This window comes from Pezoporus wallicus, unplaced genomic scaffold, assembly GCF_028554395.1.
Source record: "Pezoporus wallicus isolate ANWC-B61680 ecotype Strahan unplaced genomic scaffold, APGP_CSIRO_Pwel_v1 contig_6814, whole genome shotgun sequence".
NCBI classification, from domain to species: domain Eukaryota; kingdom Metazoa; phylum Chordata; class Aves; order Psittaciformes; family Psittacidae; genus Pezoporus; species Pezoporus wallicus.
In genome coordinates this window covers 1,300,825-1,324,323 of record NW_026639755.1, presented here as the reverse complement: position 1 = coordinate 1,324,323, position 23,499 = coordinate 1,300,825, and the positions used below count along the sequence as shown (strand labels likewise).

At 43.1% G+C, this 23,499-nt stretch overlaps 2 protein-coding genes across 3 annotated transcripts in view; both read right to left on the bottom strand.

Moving 5' to 3' along the window:
* POLQ (DNA polymerase theta) overlaps positions 1 to 6,193 on the bottom strand; it is a 52,494-nt gene extending 46,301 nt beyond the window's left edge. Inside the window, exons 1-4 of the mRNA XM_057415949.1 lie at positions 6,097 to 6,193; positions 4,852 to 5,034; positions 3,881 to 4,011; positions 1,636 to 1,792 (exon numbers count right to left, since the gene is read on the bottom strand). Coding sequence (XP_057271932.1) covers positions 1,636 to 1,792; positions 3,881 to 4,011; positions 4,852 to 5,034; positions 6,097 to 6,193 — 568 coding nt within the window. The remainder of the gene's footprint in view (positions 1 to 1,635; positions 1,793 to 3,880; positions 4,012 to 4,851; positions 5,035 to 6,096) is intronic.
* Positions 6,194 to 10,428: 4,235 nt separating this feature from the next.
* On the bottom strand, positions 10,429 to 22,875 carry METTL16 (methyltransferase 16, RNA N6-adenosine). 2 transcript variants are annotated; one of them, XM_057415984.1, is made up of 9 exons: positions 22,731 to 22,875; positions 22,433 to 22,632; positions 19,507 to 19,647; positions 18,242 to 18,357; positions 17,339 to 17,481; positions 13,870 to 13,939; positions 12,661 to 12,750; positions 11,523 to 11,696; positions 10,429 to 11,431 (listed from the first exon to the last, which is right to left on the bottom strand). In XM_057415984.1, the coding sequence occupies exons 1-9, from the start codon at positions 22,856 to 22,858 to the stop codon at positions 10,814 to 10,816; spliced, it is 1,680 nt and encodes a 559-aa protein (XP_057271967.1). In that variant the 5' UTR covers positions 22,859 to 22,875; the 3' UTR covers positions 10,429 to 10,813. The 2 variants fall into 2 exon arrangements, with proteins under 2 accessions (XP_057271967.1, XP_057271968.1); XM_057415985.1 differs by having other exon boundaries at positions 22,736 to 22,869.
* Positions 22,876 to 23,499: the final 624 nt, after the last annotated feature.

Sequence of the window (23,499 nt, the reverse complement as noted above, 5' to 3'; positions counted from 1 at the left end):
ACAATATTTTTATCCTTCTTTCAGTTATACAGTTATATTAGAGCACAAGAGAAATGAGGGATTGCAACAGAGATGTATCGGTGTTGAGGACACATGTTCATACATATCTTGTAATCACTTTGTTGGTTATATGACTCTTCTCGGGTACATTCACCTGAGAGAGCACAACAAAATGGAGGGATGGAATGAAGGTACCAACCAAAGGAATTTTGCTTATCTCTAGCTTCTGAAAGATGTTATCATTAAATAATGTATTTTAGTATACTGAGCATGCTTCCAAGCCAACATAAATATGAACATCATGACCCCACTCTGCCTTCTGCTGGCAGTACAGCTTGTACAGTGTGGTGACCTAGGATCAAACTAACCTTATTTAAAACAAGACTAAAAACCCCTAAACTGAGTAACCATATATTGAAATAACTAACCGCACAATCACATTCTCTTGCAAGGGAAGGGATGAAGATATACATTCAAGAATCAGGCTGGACTGCAGGAGCCTTCATTTGAATGAGCTTAAAATGCTGCACAACCATGATCACCCACTCATCTTCCAGCCCACTGGCAGTCTAAAGCATTCATGGTGATTCAGCCCCTATAGATGCAGGTGTGAATGAGTTATCTCATGATAGCGCACTCTGAAAAAAAACAGCAAGGCTTTATTTCCCTTATTCTCTCTTGTATTTAATAAACTCTTCTGGCATATAATGCTGCAGAATACTGTGACACCAGATGCCCGTGGAACAGCAGTTTCATAAGTGGAGGTCTCACAGCACTTGGACACTCATCTAGTTTTCCAATTTTTATAGTCTTAAAATAGCAACCAGCTATGTTACAGGCCAAAATGAAGCTGGGAGGGATTACTGTATAAAATATAATTGGGTATAGCTTTACTGAGCAGGGAAGCAAAGCTAATAGATTTCTGACTGGACTAGCAAAACACTTCTCTCTCCAAAGGAAACATAAAGCTTCTTCAGGCTTTCTCCTCCCAAACACTAAATGAGTATTACAATTATCCAGTGGCCATCAGGGCCACACTGATCCAGAAGTCTACATTACAAGAACAGTGGGCTTTTGAGTGAGCTACAAGAGAGAAATGAATGCCACAGCCTTCCTTAGTCACTGTCCCTACCCAAAGGAGCTCTGTGTGTTCATTCCACTTATCTGGACCCAGATGTGCACCAAACACAATTGCTCCTCTTCCTTGAGCTAACTGAAGAAAACCACGGATGCTGGATAACAGTCTCTGTCCAAAACAAACATACATACGTTCTTGAACTCCAACAAATCCCAGGCATTGAACTCAATTTTATTAATTAGAAGACATTTTCTAGCTGTGGGGATCACTGCTTAATGCAGCTAATCACTGTCCATGGATTGTCATCCATGCCAGAGAAGCTAAGAACTGCAGCTTCTACCTATACACCCCAGCCACCAAGCTACATGGAATAGTCCTGACTGCCTTCCTAAATCCAAATTAGAGGTGCTCTGGAGGAAGAAAAACTGCTCAATTTTCTTATCTTGCATGCCTGTCACATACAGAACTGAGCAAACACGAACTATCCCATGACTTCACATATACTCAGAGTATGTGATAAACCTCATCCCCACAACAGTTAAGCCTTAGTATTTTACCCAGTGAGTCCATTTTGTTTTCTTCTATTAATCTATTGATTAGACCATTGGCTTTCTCAATGGTGCAGACAGCAATGTCCAGGGCAGAGAAACGTCCAGCAGGAGACATGCTTCCCATGTAGCCTTCAACTCTCACATCCACATCCTGAAATAGTGCCTGTTTTCCAAGGATACAGAATGACACGCCAAGGTTACAACTCTGCGTTCTGACCAATGCCTGGAACCACATAAAAGCCTGCAACCTACAACCACGATTTCTAGTACTTACAATGCCAAGTAATGAGATTAAAGCCACAGCTCAGCTATTTACTGCTACATCTTTTTTTTTTTCCCCAGTGTCATCTTTTATTTCCAAGCCACACAGTACACACTGCAGGATAAAGTGTGCATAGCTGAGTAAGAGATGGGGACGACTGTTTTGTATTAAACATTTACCATTAAAAAGGTTAGAGAACACAAGTGCAACAGTTTATAATAACAGTGGGTTATGTAGGATGGAGCCTTGCTCCTGAGAAATACCAAACGTGGTACCCCAAACACAAAGATGTCACATCTCCCACTGAAAGTTAAGAAACAACTTCTTTTCCTCACAGCTTGGCACTGCAGTGCCAACGCTTTGGGATATTACACACTGCATTAACAAAAGGTACAGAGATTTGAACTAGATGGGGAGGATACCGTAGGATTTCAAGTACACGCAGCTACAGCCAAACCTTAGGCCAGGAGTAGCACAGCACAGCATTGAAAATCCTCCAGCTTTACAAGGTTAAAGCAAAAGCATGTCTCCATCATCAGTCACTACAAAGTAGCTTTTGCACTCAATTTGTAGCATCTCCTAGCAATTTGCAAGGTTAAGGTACCATGCCAGTTTATTAACACCCAAAATGTCTTAAATGTCAGAAACTGATCAAAGTGCCTGCTGGTTTTGTATTTGGCCTTAGTAAGTGTCGCTACTTTGACATATTAGCTCACATTTGCTATGAAAGTCTTTCAAGAAAAAGTCTTTTTTATTGTTTTAAAAAGACTGTTCCCACTGTAATTTTGTTTTCAAATAGCTGGGGTGGGGAAGCCAAGACATAACCACATTCTGTCAGTGCAAAGTTGTAGTGAAGTCAGAGTGAAATCAAAGGCACTAAATTCTGGTGGAACACCCCCAAGGAAAGCTAAAATATCCTTTTATCCATTCAGATAACGTTGGCACCTTCTCTTTGTAGTTTTTTTCAGATGACATCTCTAATTAGAAAATCCCTTTAAAGTTTGTGTATTATAAAAATCTGTGAATAAATTTGCCCTGAGGAGAAGGGGGTGTTGGTGGATGAGAAAATAAACATGAGCCGGCTTCAGTGTGAGCTTGAGTCCAGAAACCACCTGTGTCCTAGGCTGCATCAAAAGGAGCATGACCAGCAGGTCAAAGGAGGTGATCCTGTCCCTCTGCTCTGCTCTTGTGAGACCTCACTTGGAGCATTGTGTACAATTCTGGTGTCCTCAACACATGAAGGACATGGAGCTGTTGGAGCAAGTCCAGAGGAGGCCACGAGGATGATGAGGGGCTGGAGCACCTCCCATTTGAAGACGGGCTGAGAACATTGGAGCTGTTTAGCCTGGAGAAGAGAAGGCTGCATGGAGACCTCAGAGCAGCTTCCAGTATCTGAAAGGGGCTACAAGGATGCTGGAGAGGGACTCTTCATTGAGGACTGCAGTGACAGGACAAGGGGTAATGGGTTTAAACTTAAACAGTTGAAGTTCAGGTTAAATATAAGGAAGGAGTTCTTTACTGTGAGGATGGTGAGGTGCTGGCACAGGCTGCCCAGAAACGTGGTAAATGCTCCATCCGTGGCAGTGCTCAAGGCCAGGTTGGACAGAGCCTTGGGTGACATGGTCTAGTGTGAGGCATCCCTGCCCATGGCAGGGGGGTGGAACTGGATGATCTTAAGGTCCTTTCCAACCTGAACTATTCTATGGTTCTATGATAAATGCAAGTAACAAAGCTTTAGAAGTCAAAGCTGAAATTAAATTGTTTTAATCAACTCCTTAAATTTTTTCCAAGTCTCCCTTTTTCGGCTAAAACTGCCAGGTTTTTATCTTCAACTTACAATGAACACATTTTAAACTACCTACAAATCCTTTCTGAAACAACTCTGCGATATTATTTTTTCCTCAAATTCATGCATAATACTTCTAACTGCTTAAAAAACGTGACCCAACAACACAACGTGTAACTTTACCCTCTTAGAATGCTACTTACCTGCAGGTAACTTTTTTTCTCTTTGGCCACAGAGACAAAGGGAAGGATGAGAAGAGCTTTCTTACGAGTCTCCAGGACTCGCTTCAAAATAAGCAATTCTGCAACAAGAGTCTTTCCTGCACTGGTAGGAGCTGGAATTAAAAAGAAATACATAAATCAAACCCAAGAAAGAAGCTTTATAAAGTTAGCATAGAAAGCAGTTACTGGAGAACTTGGGCAGGACTTCTCAACTGATGCCCCTCTCCCACAGCCACAACCACATTTCAGTTAACCCCAGAAGACTGCAAAGTATTTCTCTTCCAGCCTCTTCCACCATGCTACCACACCTTGTCTTTTTAGCTCTGCTCCAGAAGCAACAGCACCTCAGAGATAAGCAAGGGATAAAAGTAATCAAACAAAAGACAGTAGAGATCAGCCACAAGCTTACTGACTTAGCCCATGTATTAACCCATCCTGCTTGGTGAGCATTGCTGTTTCCCATCCATCGTCTATAGAAAACCGCAGAGGAGATGCCACATACCAGGGGACAGCCATTACCTAGCAGTCAGGCCCAAAGTCTTCTGGAACCAAGTAAATAAAACTCAACTCCAAGCCTAAGAAAATCACCCACCTGCCTTCTAAGTTCTTCATCCTCCCAGTGCTGCTCTGGGACCTGCTTCCCATGAAGAGCAGACACTGAATTTGTCATTTCCCAGATTCCTGGTTAAGAGAGTTGTCATTAACTGACTCCTAATTTTCAGTTTCTAAAAGAATACTAACAGAGAAAATGGGGGGAAAAGTCTCTCATCACATCTGGAAAGGAGTCCATTAAGCCAGGTCTGAGGTACTGCAGTGGAAGAGGTCTCAATGGGGTCTCTCCAGGATAAACAGGATCTTGACCTTTTTATCTGCCAGATCAGAACCCTTCAGAACCAATACATTCCTGTAAAGGGCACTGGGAATGTCAGGGGGGACTGGGCTTGTCAGCATACCTGAGTAAACCAGGTTCTTCCCTTCGAGAACGTGTCCGAGCATTAGGCATTCTGCTTGCCATTCAAACATCTGTACTACCCCCAGGCTGTGGTATTTCTTCAGAACCGCTCTGGGAAGACCCCAGCTTGCAAGGAGCAACTTGTCTGCTTGTTCTTCAGGAATATTTACCTGTGGATGTTGCCCTTTAGGATGAGAAAATGAAAAACCAAAGAAGTCAAGTATCATCCTTGAACCTGAGGTCACTTAGGTTATACACCTAAATGTCAAACTTCTCTGCAAGCTCCTGTATTATGAGGAAAGGTAAGAAGAAACCATCTTCCCTGTTCTTTTTCTCAGTATTTCCTATGGATGGCTCACCATTCTGCTTATCTCCTGAAATTATTTTTTCAAGTTTTCCTCCTCTAAGATTTTCTGTATTCAAATAATTTCTTCACCAAACACTTGCTCTGATATTTGCTTTTGAGACAGAGCAGCCATTACCAAATACATACTCAGCATTGATTAATATAACAGCGTTACAACATATTTGCCATCTCATCTTTACCTATACTGCTACAGAGAGTTCAGTAATCCTCAGAGACCACAGAACTGCCCAGCCTTTGTCTTGCTTTATGAATGTATGAACAAACCTGCACAAAGCAAACGAGCATCTCAAGCTACTCTGTACAATGTGTGTTACTTCAGTTTATCAGCACTGATGAGAATCTCCAGCACACGGCCAGTACCTCTAGCTTAATTATTGTCTCATTTCTTGTCTTTATGACCCTAAATGATTTTCAGCTGGCTACAGATATTGCCTCCTCCCTTCCCTCCTCTTCCCTTTTTCCAAATCAGTGAGAAAACTACAACGTTTTGTCCCTTTCTTCATCTGAGATAGAGGTTTCTGATCCACAGGAATGCCTTCCCTGTGACTACACAGTTCCCACAAAACAGGCTGTGAAAGACCTTGTCAAACTAAAATGCAAAACGAGCAGTTCTGTGTACTGCCTCTATTGCAGCCATTCTTCTCCTGGCACATTCCAGGAGCTGAGAAGAGTTTCCCACCATTGCTGACAGCACTAGGGCAGGCTAGATCAGAAACACTACTGGGGATAAGCTGCTACTGTTTTTGAGCATGGGTCCCTTCCATGGGGTGCATCCTTCACAGACTGCTTGAGCATGGGTCCCTTCCACAGGCTGCAGCCTTCAGGAACAGGCTGCTCCAGGCTGGGTCCCCCGTGGGGGTCACAAGTCCTGCAGCAAACCTGCTCCAGTGGGGGCTCCCCTTTCCACAGGGCCACAGGTCCTGCCAGGATCTGCTCCAGCGCAGGCTTCGCACAGGTCACAATCTCCTTTCGGCATCCCCCTGCTCCAGTATAGGGTCCTCCATGGGCTGCAGGTGGGTATCTGCTCCACATGGACCTCCATGGGCTGCAGGGGAACCTCTGCTCTGTGTCTGGAGCACCTCCTGCCCTCCTTCTTCACAGATCTGGGCATCTGATGAGTTGTTGTTCTCACTCCTCTCTCCCACTGCAATTGCTGCTGTGCAGCAACTTTTCTCCTTCTTAAACACATTATCCCAGATGTGCTGCCACTGTCACTGATGGGCTTGGCCTTAGGTCCATGTGCTGGGTCCATCTTGGAGCCAGCTGACACTGGCTCTGTCAGACACAGGGGAAGCTTCTAGCGGCTCCTTGCAGAAGCCACCCCTGTAGCCCCCCCTGCTTCCAAAAACATTCCCATGCAAACCCAATACAGTGATTCATAGGACAGAATTAGGATTCAGAAACATAAAAACAACATCCACAATGGGATCTCAAGCTTCTTTCTTAATGTTAAAACCAATGAACTACATGTAAAAGATGAAAAAAAGGAATGGATTACATGATTCTGCTGTTTGGAGAACATCTGTAGATCAGGACTGAACATGAGATGGAAACCTGTGCCTAGGTTTTTAAAGATCTGTGTACAGGACTATATCACTGACACTAATCTCTTTTTTACCTACCAAAAAAGTGCTAAGGAATGAGGATAATGCACACTCAAAATGAGGAAGATGCACAGTGTTATGTAAAAGCCCCAGACATCAGATTTCTCCAAAAGGAAACCCTTCCAAAAAGTGGTGCCAGCTGGAGACAAGTGTGCCACTTACTCAGTGGTCTTTGAGGAGTTGTCCTGTGGAAATACTCCCATTGCCTCCCTCAGCTCCATTTGCAGAAGCTGACAAGACTGGATCTCGCAGAACATAATCATAGCAGGGAGAAAATGCGACAGGACTGGGAAAGAGGCTGAAGGATGTAAATGCTTTGAAGGGTTACAGAAAAACTGCAGAAGAGATGAAGTTACAGGATGTTATATAAACACCTTGATTTTAGATGTCAGATACACCACGATGCTGTGTACACCTTGATTTCTCTCTCGATTCGAGAGCACAATGAGCTAGTAAGAGGTACTGCATTTAGAAGCATCCCTTTCAGTGGTCCTGGCTGGTGACAGGCCCACTTTATATGACATCTTGCCACGAGCTATTTATAGAACACGAGATGTTTATATAACATCCTGGAAATTTTGTGTGTGTGTGTGTGTATAGATACAGTCAAGATATCATGTAATAAAACACTTTTCTACATTTGCAGGTATCAGGGCACAAACCAGGACCACTTAAAGCACAATATCAGCTTATTGTGTCCTTGAATCAATTTAAAACCACAATTCAGCCCTGTATCATACACCAAAAAGCGCAGACAATACTGATTGTCTGTATTATGGTAGCACCTAGAGGCCAAGCCAAGAATGTGGCTGCTGTTGCATGACACACAGTGAAAGCAGCGCGACTTCACAAGTTGCGCACACAACACACGTTTTCTCGCCTTCCTCAACCAGAGAGTGAATAGGGCTGCCAGATCCTTCGATTCCTACTCGTGCGCTACCGCTCATGCTACCATCAGAACGTACTCCGGCTGCAGCCGCTGCCGTCGCGGGGGAAAGGCACCCTACTCCCACCCGACGGCGAGCAGACCCCGGGCCAAGGCCCCGCATCCCGGCCCGGGAGCGGCTCAGAGAGCCCCTGACCCCTTCCAGCACCGCCCGGGCCCGCCCCAGCTCCATGCCCTCAGCGGGCACCGACCCGCAGGCCGAGCGGGACAGCCCCGCTGTCCTTGCCCCCCTGCACGTCCCTACCCGGAGCGAAGGGAGGGATGGGAAGAGGCTGCCCCGGTACCTGCTGAGCCAGTGGCGGAGCTGCCGCTGCCGCGCAGGGAGAGGTCGAGGCCGGGCGGCGGACTCAGCACCGGGCGGCGGCAGGGAGCGGCGAGGCCGGGCGGGCCAGCCTGCCCCGGGCCCCCCGAGCTGCCCCTGCCGAGCGCCGCGGCCGCGGGTGCGGAGCCGCCCCTGGGGAGGACGCCGCCATCTTCCCGCCGCGCCATTCAAACCTCGGCTCCGCCCCCGAGCTGCAGCGGCCGCCGGGCGGGCTCGGTGCCGCAGGACAGCTCCCCGCGGCGGCCGCAGGGGAGCCGCGCACCGCCGCATGCCCGCCGTGGGGAAGGCATCCCCGCAGCGAGCTGGGTACCCACCGCCCGGCACGCCCGTGCATCCCACAGCTCCTGCGGCAGCTTCTGCGGTCACACACAGCTCACAGGGTTTAATTGCTCCTCGTTCCCAACACAGGATTGGCTCCCAAGCGCCACACTCACCTTTGTCAATGAATTTCACAGAATGGACCTTAAGATCATCCAGTTCCAACCCCCTACCATGGGCAGGGATGCCTCACACTAGACCAGGTTGGCCGAGGCTTTGTCCAATCTGGCCTTGAACGCTGCCAGGACTTCTCTGGGCAGCCTGTGCCAGCACCTCACCATCCTCACAGTAAAGAACTTCTTCGTTATATCTAACCTGAACTATCCCTGTTTAAGTTTGAACCCATTACTGCTGTAATCAGTTCACCTGTAATGAGTTCACAGTACCCTGCTACAGTATTTGTTTTAAATGAAGTGTCAAGACAATGTCTGAACTCCTACAATGGTTATCCAGACCCCAGGTGATTGGGTTTCTGTGTAAAAATACCTGGGGCTGTTTAAGCAACACTCAGGAGTGTATGTTATGTTATCATACAGGTGAAAGACACAGGTAATTAACGAAGCAATGTAAAGGAGTCTGCTTTAACAAAACAACCTTGCCACAAGCACACAGACTTAACCTGGTAGAGCTTCTTCAACGTTGCAGGAAGAGACTGAAATTATAAAGATGGGACAGTACAAACGGCCTTGCTTTGGTTTGAATGGCTCAGCTAGCCAAAATAACCTCTTTGGATTCTAAAAGAGCAGTTTTATCTCTCCCCAGTGACATCAGTGTCAGAAGCAGGTACGTGAAAACTCTGCAATACCCAAAAAATGCAGCTCTCTGTCCATCCTCACCTGCAGTGCTAGGAAGCATGATATATAATGAGTAAGACTCTAGGGAGAAAACGAAGGCTTCTCCAAGTTGCTTTTAATTTCAACTTAAGACAATGTATTAATCTTTCCAGAAACATCGGGAGTTAGGGGTGAACATTTGAAGTGTTTCCAATGGCATGAACATATGCAGCATTTCCTTCTGTCCATCAGCAGTGTATCTTACTGTGGTTGACACACACACACGTTCCACTTTCTCAGAAAGACTTTCATAGAATCCTGGAATGGTTTGGGTTGAAGGGACCTCAAAGCTCCTCCAGTTCCAACCCCCTGCCACTAGATCAGGTTGCCCCAAGCCACATCCAACCTGGCCTTGAACACTTGTCAGGGAAGGGGCAGCCACAGTTTCTCCAGGCACCCTGTGCCAGCACCTCAGCACCCTCACAGGAAGAGCTTCTTCCTTAGAGAGAACTTTCTCTCCATATTCTGTACATCTCTACAGAGAAACAGATCACAGCTTGGGAGGCTGACTTCATGTGAAGCACTGCCAGTGCACATCATTTCAAACACATGCACATACCCTCTCTGAGGCACCCAAGACCCATGTCCCTCATCCTCTCTCCTCACAAGAACTGGTCACTGGCCCAGGAACACTGGGAAAACAGCTGGTGGTAAAAAGGAGCAGGGAGTCAAGTGTGCAAGCAGCAGCCTTCTTTCTAGCTGTCTGCCTCCGCAACAGCCTAAAGCTTCTGTACCCTCTGTCCTGCATAAGGAATTTCTGGCCCACAAAGATGAGCATGTGCTCTCATTCCTGTCATTAAAGCTATCTTAAAATATTAAAGGGAAACAACATCCTTTAAGAACACTGCTGTCATTTCAGACAATTCTATTTGAATTAGTGTAAGGAATGGTCTAATGGAACAGCCAATATAGATAAAACCTCCTTAAAGCAAGCAACTCAAAAAAGCTTATTTCGTTGTTAAAGTTTACAGTATCAGATGCTAACAGTAGCCTCTTCTGTGTTTCAAAGTCCAAGCACCATAAAGGTACAACATGTGTTTCTTCTGAACTGATTATTTTAATGAATTGACCCTTGGAGGATGCATCCAGCCCTGCAGACCAAAGGTTGAATGCATTAAAGGGAAGAGAGACATACGTAAATCCTTTGTTGAAGACTCCTTGCTGCAGAAAACAATTCCCACAGCAGACTAACCATTTTCTGCTTTATTATTGACAAAATACTGAAGAAAATATTTCAGTAAAGATTTCTACTTAGTAACAATATATAAGTCTATTATACCAGAAAATATACCAGAATAAGCACTGTTGCTATCTGAAATACTCAAACCGACATATTTCACTTTAACATGTAGCTTTATAATTGCAGCACAAAATGTATTACTTCCCCATGACCTCATGTCCAATGGAGTGCAGCTTTGACAAAGCTATTTAGAATATTAACAGGACTTCTAGCTCCATTTTAATATTATTTTTAATTGGGAAAGCCAGGTGTTGCTAACTGAAAATTTTAATCCATTAAAAATAGTTTACAAAATTTGAGGACTGACTTACTTTACCAAAGTAGGAAAAAGGGCTAACTAGCAACCAGTCGAAGAATTTGGTTCCGTAAGTATGTGCACAGCTGATTCATCAAGTCTCTGTTCTGCCCTTCAACCCAATGCATTTCTACTAATACATCGTTTCCTTCTTTCTTGACATTCATTAAACACTTAAAGAGAAAACATCTACTAGTTTCTTTGGGGCTCTGTTCTTTTTCAACTGTCAGATTGGTAGATTCCTCTGAAGAGCAAGATTCCTCCTTTGCATTACTGGAACCTTTGCCAAGTGATGTTTCTCCCTGCTTTGCTTCCGTCTCCTTCTCCTTCACGTGCTCACCACATTCTTCTTTGGCAGCAGATTCTTCTGGTAGCTCGTCACCTGTGGTCAACTGGACATCCTCATCAGGTGCCATAAACGCCATTTCAGAGTCTTCAGTCTTGGAGTTTTCACAACCTGAATTATTGCTCTCACTCTTCTGGCTGTTTTTTTCCTCTTCCATTGCTTGCAGAACATCTTCAGAAGCTCGAGGAAGTTCTCGTAATTGCCTTACTCTCTCTCGCTTCTTTCTCCTCAAATGAATCCAGGAGTTTTCAATGGCAGTCACAAACAGGCTAACTTCATCTTTTCCACAGGGAACACGTTTGTGCTGAACCTATTGCAGAAAACAGCAGAACTTCATACTGTCCTCACAGGTATGCTTTCAAGTAGGGTGTTGTTTTAACATATAACACTTTATACTGTACCTTCAGATCAGTGAGAATCTTCTCTACCCAGGCTCTAACCACAGCAATGGCTTCTACAGCATCCCAACCCATAGCTGCAGCTTTAATGGATAACTCTTTGACTGTAGAAGCCAAGACCATAAATGTAATTGGTTTTCGTGGTTTTTCTAATTTTCTTCTTTTAGAGGGAGGTGACTAGAAGAAGAAAGAAAAACAAATTATAAAGTTATGCAGTGTTAGTGGGAGGACTTTTGTACTCAGAAGACATGGGATTAAGAGTGATATGTTTTAGCAGTGGTCCTGGCAGTCCTGGGATAATGGTCTTAAAGGTCTTTTCCAACCTGGTTGATTCTATGCTTCTATGAAGAGTAAAATGTAATCCACTAAACAGTCATTGACATGGCCTGTGTTTCACTTCGAAGAGTTTTAGATTAAAAACAGCTAACAGGAAAATAAAACCAGCTAGCAGGATCATGCACCGTACACTAGCCTGATGGACAGGGAGTTTATCTTCAGACGTTAGCCAAAATGTTTCATTGGTTCCTTCAAACTATTCTCTGTGAGATGAAAAAGTGTGGTTACTCTTGAGAATAGTGCTAATATCCACATTTTGATGAAAGTTCACTGAAGGTTTACTTGCATCTTCTATAAGGCTGGTTATTGTCTATACCTATCTTCAAGTATGTGTACATATGGATCCAGAAAAGCAACTGGCTCATGCAAGGTAAATAAGCTCCACTTACATTCTCATAGGCAAGTCTGAAATAGGCATGTTCAAGTCTAGCTGGTACTGAATCTATTCAGTAAATTAAAACCAAGTTCTCAGAGGGAAGCTTAAAGCTCAAATCTGGTCCCATACTTGGCATATTTCTAGTACTACAACCTTGCTATTTGAAGTATATTACAAATGATCCTTACTTTCAATGAAACCTACAGTAAGTTCCTATACAGGCTTCTTTTACCTTCCTAAAAACAGGTTATTCCTGAATCGTATCTAATGACTGCTAACAGACTGGTGGCCAGTTAAGAAATCCCACCACACATCTAGTATTCTGGTCTGAAGAAGGACAATTTGTTTCACAGTGGTCCTAACTCATTAGGCCCTTCCTCAAGTAAGAGGCAGAGATAGTGACAAGCAAACCAGAATGAAGCAGCTTACAGGTACTTGCACATCATCGTAGAAACTCCATGCCAGTGCCCATCTCATGGTGCGTCCTTGACAGAATTCAGTATGGGTAACTTTAGGAACCTGTGCAAAGCAGCAACACCAAGCTTCATTTTATATTCATAAACAACACTGCTTCCCTGCACACATTTTCAAATATTTAAAAAATACAAAGTTAGCATAGAGTCATTTTCTCGTAACAGAAATGGAGATCCTTTCTGACACGGCTCATGGATGTCAGCTTGGATATAAGGAAGAAGTTCTTTACTGCGAAGGTGGTGAGGCACTGGCACAGGCTGCCCAAAGAAGTGGTAAATGCTCTATCCCTGGCAGTGTTCAAGGCCAGGCTGGATGGAGCCTTGGGTGACACGGTCTAGGGTAAGGCATCCCTGCCCACGGCAGGGGGTTGGAACTGGATGATCTTAAGGTCCTCTCCAATCCAAACAATTCTATGATTCCATGAAACACATTAAGACTATTATTGAAACAGCACCTAAACAACCAAGATGTCAGATACTTGAAATTTTGTGCCTAGCTCAGCACCTGCTTTTGGCACTGAGTTTACAGACTCCCTTTGGCCTGCAGTTCATCCTTCTGGGAACTGATTTCGCAGGCATTCTCTTTCCTTCCATCTTCCACCACATACAAGAACAACTCTCTCAATCATTTTCTTTGTATGGAAATTAGAGAAGACTACACTTCCTTCAGAAAGCCATTAAGAAGTCCTTACACAGCCTTCTTGCATGAGAACAGTAGCAGAAGGTTCAATTTTACTTGGTGCCAGAACTGAACACAAAAAACCCAGTGCTGCCTCTTGAATTATGTTAGCATTTTTTTTATCATGCAAATTGCTAGATTTCATGTTAGCTAAGAGGAAAGAGAGCTAGATTATATTTTTGTGGTTGTTAACAACAGCCCTGTTAAAGTTATTTTAAAGCAGGATCCCTGTACGTTCTAGCATGACAAAGACCTGCTACTACATGCGATAAAAACATAAATCTGGAGACAATACGTTCTATTTATGTATCAGCTTTGAATCTACAATAATTAAATCTCAACCACTTTGAGTGCTTCTCTAACAAGGAATCACAGTTTTGTCTTGCAAATAAAAACCTCAGTAAAATAATTCAATAATAATTACCCACATGCACTGAACACAGTACATATTGTATAGAACATATACAGTACTACGCATGAACTCACCCCTTGGATTCGAAGTTCCTCTTTTAATGGTGCTAAACTGCATTTCTTCCCCAACATGCAACTGTACCATCTACAAAAGAACACATTAACAAAGTATGTCACAAACACAGGTCAACTGAAAGTGGCAACTACCAGGAAGAACTACTTTCTTCAGAAACCTGCAAGAACAGTAGGAGATTTCAAAAACACAACAAAAAGACAACAACAAAAATCACACTCTGAAACACAGCAGTTAGGACATGGTACAACATATATTGGAACAGAAGGCTTAAAGACAAACTGGACAGGGGAATCTCTTTGAGGTTTTAGTAAATAAATGCTCCATGCCTGGCACACCTGGCAATGTTCAAGGCCAGGCTGGACAAAGCCTTGGACAACATGGTCTAGGGTGAGGTATCCCTGCCCATGGCAGGGGGGAGGAACTGTATGATCTTAAGGTCCTTTCCAATCCAAACCATTCTATGATTCTATGAAAGCTATTATTGAAACAGCACCTAAACAACCAAGAATCTTGTTTCAAAGAGTGACTTCAGTTACGTGGAAGATGTTACCCCTTTCAATAATTTGTTTCAATTTCTCCACTTTCTTTGCAGAATGAATCAGAATAAGAAGGAATACTCAACTATTGACAAGCATTTGTGCCTCAGAAACACCCGACTACCACTTTTGCTCATTTCTAACTTGATATATGGGATTCCATCACCTAAACCATACTTCATCAGGAAACACCAACAGGGGAAAAAAGGAAAGACATCTGTTTTCCCTTCTGGTGAATCTCATCCTTCCACCCAGCTCCATGTCTTTCATATATCTAAACATTACACCTCTGCTCTTCATGTCAATCACTAGTAGAGCTCAACAATCCCCTCTTCCATACTTATTTGATGACTGGATCCAAAAAGCTCATTCATAAATTAAATGTTAAAGAGTGCCCAGCTATCAAAGGACACTTTTCTCAAGAATACGCATTTAAGCTGAAGACAAGCACTTTAATTGCTCACATACACAAATATATTGTACACTAAAGTATTATCAGCGGTGTTAAGGGACAATTATTTAAATTTGCCTTCTTCATAATCATACAATCATAGAATACTTAGGGTTGGAAAGGACCTTAAGATCATCTAGTTCCAACCCCCTGCCTGACCATGAGGTCAGGGATGCCTCACACTAGACCATGTCACCCAAGGCTCCGTCCAACCTGGCTTTGACACTGCCAGGGATGGAGCATTTACCACTTTTCTGGGCAGCCTGTGACAGCACCTCACCACCCTCATAGTAAAGAACTTCCTCCTTATATCCAATCTAAACTTCCCCAGTTTAAGTTTTAACCAGCTATCCCTTGTCCTATTGCTATAGTCCCTAATGAAGAGTCCCTCCCCAGCATCCTTATAAGCCCCTTCAGATACTTCAAGGCTGCTGAGGTCTCCACGCAGCCTTCTCTTCTCCAGGCTGAACAGCCCCAACTTTCTCAGCCTATCGTCATACGGGAGGTGCTCCAGTTCCCTGATCATCCTCGTGGCCTCCTCTGGACTTGTTCCAACAGTTCCATGTCCTTTTTATGTTGAGGACACCAGAACTGCACACAATGCTCCAAGTGAGCTCCCACGAGAGCAGAGTAGAGGGGCAGGATCACCTCCTTCGACTTGCTGGTCACTCTCCTTTTGATGCAGCCCAGGATATGGTTGGCTTTCTGGGCTGCGAGCGCACACACATAATGCAATAGACAGAATTTCATGCAGCAATACTTAAATGAAACCCCAAGATTTCTGGCAAAATGAAAACACACATCTTTCCCAAAATGACAACATCCTAAATCTGTGACTCCTAGTTGAAGTGAGGATGGAGGTAAGTAAGTCAAGACCATGTCCTGTCCCAAGGGAATCTCTATTTACTAACAGTTCATTACACTTCCCTTTGGTGGAGTTGCCAAACCTTATCTTTAACAAAATAGGAAACAGTATTTGAAGTGAACTGTTCTTTCTGTAACAGACTCTTATTTTCCCTAACTATGACACAAAGTTAGCATCTGGGGTATGTTCTATGCTTTAAGCAATTTATCAGACTTATCAGATCAAGAGATACCCTCCTCTTTCCTAGAGAAGTGATGTTGCCAAGAGGAGCAATACAGGGATGATGCATTCCTCATAATTCCATCTCACCTTTACAAGGCAAAGACTTCTTGCCTTGAAAGTAACATCAGTCATTTCTCTACTACATTTGCTCCTCCTCTGAAGGTCATCGAATGGCAACTTATCAAAAGCAAGTTTCTCCTGGATCTACACACAACATGTGGAACCAGAAATCATGTTACTACAGCCTTTCAATAAGTCATCACAAATGCATCCTCTGCCCTACCTTAGAGAACCACTTCTGAACATCAAAACCTCTATTTTACCATTCTGACATACTATCTATCCCACTTTTATATTTTGTAAGATTTGAGGGTGACAAAGAAAGGAAGATCATAATGTAAAGGAAAAAAAAAAGGCCCCAAAAAGCCACACATTTCAAGGTTTGCAAAACTGCAGCCTCTGCAAATGTTCTCAACTGTTTTCAAAACACTAGAAGATAGAAGCATTTCTAACAGAGCCCAGTGCAGTTTGCTTTGCCTTGTTCTTTCCCAAAACTGAATATAGCCTGATTTATTTCAGGCCCATTACTAGAAAACAAGCATTCTAAAGAAAAAATTTGGTATTAGACAGATGAAGATGAGGTTTTAAGGCAATGCTAAGCCTAGCTGGGTCTGAATAAACGAAAAGCAAAACACTTCTTCAATGTACAAAAAGCAGACTGTATTTCCTCTGCTTAGGGCACTGATGAAACTGCAGTAACACACACACGCAAAGAAATTAGTAGCTGTAATTTAGAAGGGTATTAGAACAAAACCAAAAAACTAAAAGGAGCCTTGCAGAAGAGCCAGAATCATAATGTACACAGCTGGAGGAGCAGAAGTCTGATAGTCAGAAAACTGAGGATGTGCCATCTGCTCATCTTGCTCAAAAGAAGAACTCGTTTTTTCCTGCAGCTTATGCTCACCCAAGACAGCATTCAGTATAATAGTGTCCTTTAGCTGCAAGTTACCAACATTCTGCCACAAAAAGAAACTTTTAGATCATGAACAGCCAATGCCATAAATCCTCCCCCAACCCAGAAGCCCTTAAGAATCCACCTGACTGTCTTTAGCAAGCATGTGTGCTAATTCAGCTGCAAGCTGCAGGTGTCACTTGTACAGGTTTTTTTGGCCTCCAGTGATGAGTTGTAACCCTTTCATGCTCAAGAACAACTAATCTTACATAAATTGAGACTAATTTGTGATGTGTATGTATCATTAAAGAAACCAAACAGATACCACCAGACCACAGGTACATTCATACTTAAAATACCTGATTCTTTGGCAGAAATCACGTGCAAATGATAAAAGGGGGTTGATTTGGTGTTTTTTTTTTAACTGGAATAAAGCACTTACCGTAACCTCTTTTTAAGTTGTAGACTATCGTGAATAATCCTTTTGACAAATTCTAGTTCTCCCCCCTCAGCCATAATTTCTGTGATCCCCCCTGTATTCACAGAACTTGGAGGAGGACGCCGTGGATTTCGAGAATTCACTCCCTGGATGAAAAAGAGCACTTGAGATGAACATTTAATGAAACATTAGGCTGCTTTATACGCTGCTTCCTGCCTCTGTCTTTAATGGATAGCAAGCACCTCTAGTTACCCTCCCCACCCCATAATAACCATGGATAATAGAGAAATACATTAAAAATAAGCATAACTGAGTGAATCCCCTACAATCTCAAACCTAGGTAAGTTACTTGTCACGTCACTATCCTGCTAATAAGAAGTATGTGGTTCAAAAACATATAAGATATGCTAGTTACATGCATCTACACAATCTATAGTGTTTAATCTCAACACTTAAATTTTTTTCTGCCCTATATTATACAGTTACATTTCGGACTGTATTCAGTGGGTACTGAAAGAACTGTTCTGACATATATGATATTGCTTAGATCACTAAGGAAACAAAAAGCACAGACAGGCACAATGCCAGAAGCTAATTCCTCTGTACCACTGGTACACAACAGGCGCCTGATTTTGGATGTAGTAGCTATTTTCCAAACTAATGCTCTAAGACAGCAAGAACCTGTGAAAGAATTCTACAGGTCATCCTCCACTCTGGGAAGGGCAACATTTAACTTTTTCAGAACTCCTCTGGAGCCAGTGGGTATGGAAAAAGAAAACTTAAATGCTATGTCATAATGATTTGGGATTTTCCACTCAACCTCCCCTCAAGGGAAGAGGTTAAATTGGTGCTACCCTCCCACTCACTAACCACTGAGTATATGCAACATTTAGCTTGTTAGCTTACCTTCGCTTCCAGCTGGTTGGCAAAAAAGGGGGGGTTGCACATGCAGAAATCGTAAATGATCTCAGATTCTTCTTTCAGTGCATCCATTAGAAGAGTCTTCTGTGGTACCTTAACCACTAATAGAAAACAGGAATTTGGTCAGTAAGGAACTTCATATTTTATCTAGCACGCTATTCACATTTCAGTGTGTCTTGAAACAATACACTGTATAAAACCCACACTTTCTAAACAATACTTTCTACCAAAAACTGTTAACAAATCTCAACATGCAAAAAGAGACTTCAGGTCAAGGATTAGCATACAAACAAACTGTATGTTTATATACAGCAGCAGAATTACACCAGGCTGTTTAAAACAATCAGAACTGCTGAGTTATACTGAGCTCTCTGATGCAACTACAAACACACCAAAACCACTGTAGTCTTAAACATACTATAGTCTTAAACAATTTATCAGAATCACAACAAAAGAAACAGATAAGAGTTCCTTTCTGGAAAACATTCTGCTTACTAGGGTCCACCATCACAAGGATGAAAGCAAACATCCAATGTAGATCTCCACTGCCTTTCCCCAAAGGCTGTTATCATTCCTTTGGAAACTGTGGTCAAGTCCTGTAACACATATGCTGAAGACCACAGAAACTCCAGCCCAAGGAGCAGGAATTTAAATATGGATGAAGTCCAGTTAAAGCATGTGTAAAGATTATTAGAAGAAGGACTTCTTACAGACTTTACCAGTCCTGCAACTCACAGATAATGCACACAGAATGAAGATATTTACAACAGAGGCAGAAGGCATTCCTCTAACATTTACCATGTTTATCACAATCCTAAGAAAACAAAGTCATTAGGGTAGCAGACCATCACCAAGGTGTTCCAGTGATATGTAGCAAGAATAATACCTAGAACACCAACTAACTTCAAAGCTGCAGTTCTGTAAGTCACAAGCATTTCAGAGTACAGAAATCTACAGACAAGAGAGAAACAAATTTTAACTCCTATGAGAATAGAAGGATGGTTCATTTTAAAAATACATTAACATATTGTTCACTGGCTTATAATCTAAATTAAACACTTAGTATTTCTCCCTGTATTAAGTTCTTCACATTTAAATTACTGACATTAAAATGTTATGCGTTCTCTTTGCATATCTGTTCTGTTTCCCTTGTAACACTGTCCTACACAACATCCTTGTCTCTAAACTGGAGAGACATAAATTTGATGGATGAACCACCCGGTGCTACTAAATATGTTATTACCTCTTACCTTTTATAAGATCAGACAAGTTATTCTGTTCCACATTCTTCTTGGCATAATTGAAGCACATATCATCCACTTCTGTTGCAAGAAAATACCAGCCATTCAAAGTTGCTCCTAGGAGCGGGTATATGCAAGATGCCCCTGTCCCTGCAGAAGTAAAAAGGCATGAGAAAGGCAAAAGAAGTCTCTGCTATTATACACAGCGTGACTGTTAAGTATGTACTTTTTACAACAAAAAGAACTGATTTCAGAAAGTACTGATTAACAATCATCTGCTACTCAGTTCTTTAATGAACTTTATCTTCTTGATTTGAAATACAGCATTGTCAAATATACACTTTTAATAAAATAAAGAATGTAATAATCTGGAATAAATATTTTTAGTAAATTATCAACCTATTTTTTTTTCTATATGACAGTGATTAACTTATATAGCAAAAGCCAAATACATTCTGGTTTTACTGGGGAAAAAAAAAAGAAGAACCTCTCAATCACATATATATATTTCTTCTGCATTTTTCTATTATCTGCCACAAATAAATTATTTTGATGCATACAGCAATCCCCCAAACCAAACCCACAACCAAAGAAACCCTACAAACATTTCTGTTCCATAGAATCACAGAATGGTTTGGGGTGTTAAGATCATCCAGTTCCAACCCCCTGCCATGCGCAGGGACTCCTCACTCTAGATCACATCACCCAAGGCTCTGTCCAGCCTGGCCTTGAACAGTGCCAGGGATGGAGCATTTACCACTTCTCTGGGCAGCCTGTTCCAGGGCCTCACCACCTTCAGACTGTATTTCCCTAATGCCCAAAATGGTCGAAGAAACAGAAATGCCAGTTAAGACATCTAAAAAGACAGATGCAACAGATAACAATCTGGTAACAAACAGAAAGACACAACAGCACAAAATAATTCCTCCTCATAATTATGGCATATCTAGGTGATCATGTTACCCATGACAGTCAAACTTAGGACTAATGAGATACAAGAAAAGGGAAAGGTACCTCACCACCACAAACCCTGAGTTCAGAGGCGTATCATGAGTCTACTGTTACACTGACTTACTGAAGCATAACTAAGTCTGTCAGTATACAAAAGCGTGTGGTTATTTGAGGCACGCCTGCAACATCCACATTCCTCCTGGACGACTTACTGCTTCCGAGGAGTTGGAACATCAACACTCATTGCAGACTCAAACTGAAGATTTTGCAATATTTGGAGGACTTAAAGGATCTGTCTCTTCTACCCATGATGAAGTTCATAGAAATTGTTTTCAAAAATGAAACCTACTATCAAATGCATACAAGCTGGTTAACAAGTTTAAAAGTTATGAAAGGAAAGCAGCTATGCACACACCATGCATGTGATGATACAAAGCTTGTATGCATCACAAATACAGCTAAAAGTACCAGTCAGTACATTTCAGGAGATCAAAAATTCCATTAAAAATAAAAAAATAAATCATATTAGCAAACACTAAGAGAACTGTACCAAGCTTTGAGGGCATCAGTAACTTCCAAGTTTTAATATCAACCATTAAAACACAAGTTAGAGAGGAAATTCCAGCTTCTCTCAATTTCATTATGAGTTTACTTCAGCAGAAAACAATCTTCAAAAACAAACATTTGAAATCTTAAGGGAAGAGTCTATCAACAAAAATAAAGGGTGTGAACTAAATCCAAACATACTATCACAGGTGCCTTTTAAATAATTCATGCAGAATCACCCAAAATGTGGACTCCAAATGCCAGTTTTATTATCTGCATGTGGAATATAGTTTCCATCTCTTACAAAGCTTGCCATTTTTTTCCTAATGAAAACGAAATTCTGTGCATAAGTGTACATCTTATAAACGCACATCTCTAATGAGTAACTGCTCACATTAATCTGCTGCTTTATCCATATTGTCCAGATATGACCCAGTAGGAGGTGCCTATGGGATCATCTGTGGCTGATCTCTGCTCCCAAGTAACAAGCGACAAGAGGAAACGGCCTCAAGCTGTACAGGGGACATTCAGACTGGATATCAGGAGCAATTCCTTCCCCAGAGGGTGCTCAGGCATTGGAACAGGCTGCCCAGGGCAGTGCTGCAGTCAACATCCCTGCAGTGACATGGGTTAGTGGTGGCCTTGGCAGTGCTGGGGAACGGTTGGACTTGAGCTTAAAGGTCTGTTCCAACCTCGATTTTATGATTCAATAATCCAGATATTGAAACTGAACAAATGGCACTGGAAGCAACATCATCCACCTGTGGATGCTCAGTAAAGTTTACAAAATATTTTGTTTTCAACAATAAACAGAAAATTTTTGACCATCTACAAACAAAACACAGCTTTGCCAGCATTTGCCCTGGTTTCTAACTAAGGCTCTTTTCCAATTTAGCTCATAAAAATAGCTGCATTGGGGAAAAAAAAATACAGTTTATAAAGAGAGATCATCTGTCAAATACAACTGGAACCACAGAAAAACATTATTAAAAGGAATACTAGAAAACATTGCTATGCAACTCACAAACTCACGTAGAAATCTAATGCAAAGTTAGTAACGGCTAACATAATTCACTAGGTAAAAGACTGAGAAGAGTTGCCCTCTTGTTTTAATTCCTTTGAAGTGACATTTTTGCCTGGGTTAGTGGCAGCGCCATTTTTACATACCACACAAAGCTATGCTCAAGAAAGTTCAAGGCCACAAAAAGCCGAACAGTTGCCTGCTATGGCCATGCTTGTGTTTGCACAGAGAAACCCTGCCCCCCAAGAAACCAAATGACATACCAATGCAGTCAGACTGCCCATTTCCCCATGGCAAGCACAGCTCAGCTTTTTCTGTCTCTCGAAATTCACGTTTAGATATAGACGTGTTACAAGCCTCACCAGCTATTTTTACTGACAGCAAACAGCACACCAAACATTCCGTTTTACCAAGTACCTATATCAATGCCTCGTCTGACGACTCGCTCGCCAGCATCCTGGTGACCGATGAGATCCTCCACCCAGTGGATGTAGTTCAACCTCAAGGGAACGGTCGGAATAAGCCTTTCCACGGGGATGTCAATCGTAAGCCCAAAATCCTCCTTCAGGAGGGTGCACGTTAGAGCTCTCACCGCCTCGGGGTCCTTAAAGTTCAGGCTGAAAGGTACAAATCAGCGCTTAAAGCGGAGCCAGCGCCCTCCCGCTCGCCACAAACAGCCCGGCCCGGCCTACCCCCGCCGCCGCGCGGGCCGTACCTCACCCTGCCGGTGAGGGTGGTCTGCACATGCTGCTGGAACTCGGGGTACTTGCCCGCCAGGTAGGCGAAGTCGGGTGGCTTGTCCTTGTACCGGTTGCGAACGTGCATGGACTTGTTGAGGGCCATGGCGGCGAGGAGAGAGGAACCGGCGCCCGAGCGCAGGAGGCCAACGCCGTCCCCCGCCACAGGCGGGCCGACCGACCCAGCTCCCGGCGCGCACTGCGGTGCCCTGGGGCGTACCAAGGAGCGGCAGGCGGAGGGGGGTGGAGGGAGGCGGGCGTCGTCCTGCTCAGACCATAGAGCACGGCGCCGAAGGGGGAGCAGTGAGTCCCCGGAGGCCGAATAGAGAAGAGACCAAGGCACTTTACCTGAGTGTTTCATATACATTCGTCGCCTCAGAGTTAGATACTCAATGAGTAATAAAGATAAAAGAATAAAATGGTGCAAGCAGCTGAAAGTCCTGTTCAGGCTCAGACCACTCTTTGCTATTCACCGCCATCACCTGCCCAAGTCACATCCACTACATTGAAAAGATTTCTTAAGGTTGAGGGAATGGCTTTAACATGACAGAGGGGAGGCTGAGATGAGCTCTTAGGCAGAAGCTCTTCCCTGCGAGGGTGCTGAGGCACTGGCACAGGGTGCCCAGAGAAGCTGTGGCTGCCCCATCCCTGGCAGTGTTCAAGGCCAGGTTGGACAGAGGGGCTTGGAGTAACCTGGTCTAGCAGAAGGTATTAACTACGAACAGTCCAGTAACTAAGGTTACAAAC

What these genes read in the sequence shown, in the direction of transcription:
- METTL16 (XM_057415984.1), bottom strand. Translation starts at nt 22,858, where the DNA reads ATGGCCCTCAACAAGTCCATGCACGTTCGCAACCGGTACAAGGACAAG. An exon ending in AGGAACTTCGAATCCAAGGG is followed by an intron (nt 12,751 to 13,869) that starts GTGAGTTCATGC and finishes TGCTTTGCACAG; the next exon opens with GTTCCTAAAGTTACCCATAC. An exon ending in ACGATGATGTGCAAGTACCT is followed by an intron (nt 11,697 to 12,660) that starts GTAAGCTGCTTC and finishes TTCTTCTTCTAG; the next exon opens with TCACCTCCCTCTAAAAGAAG.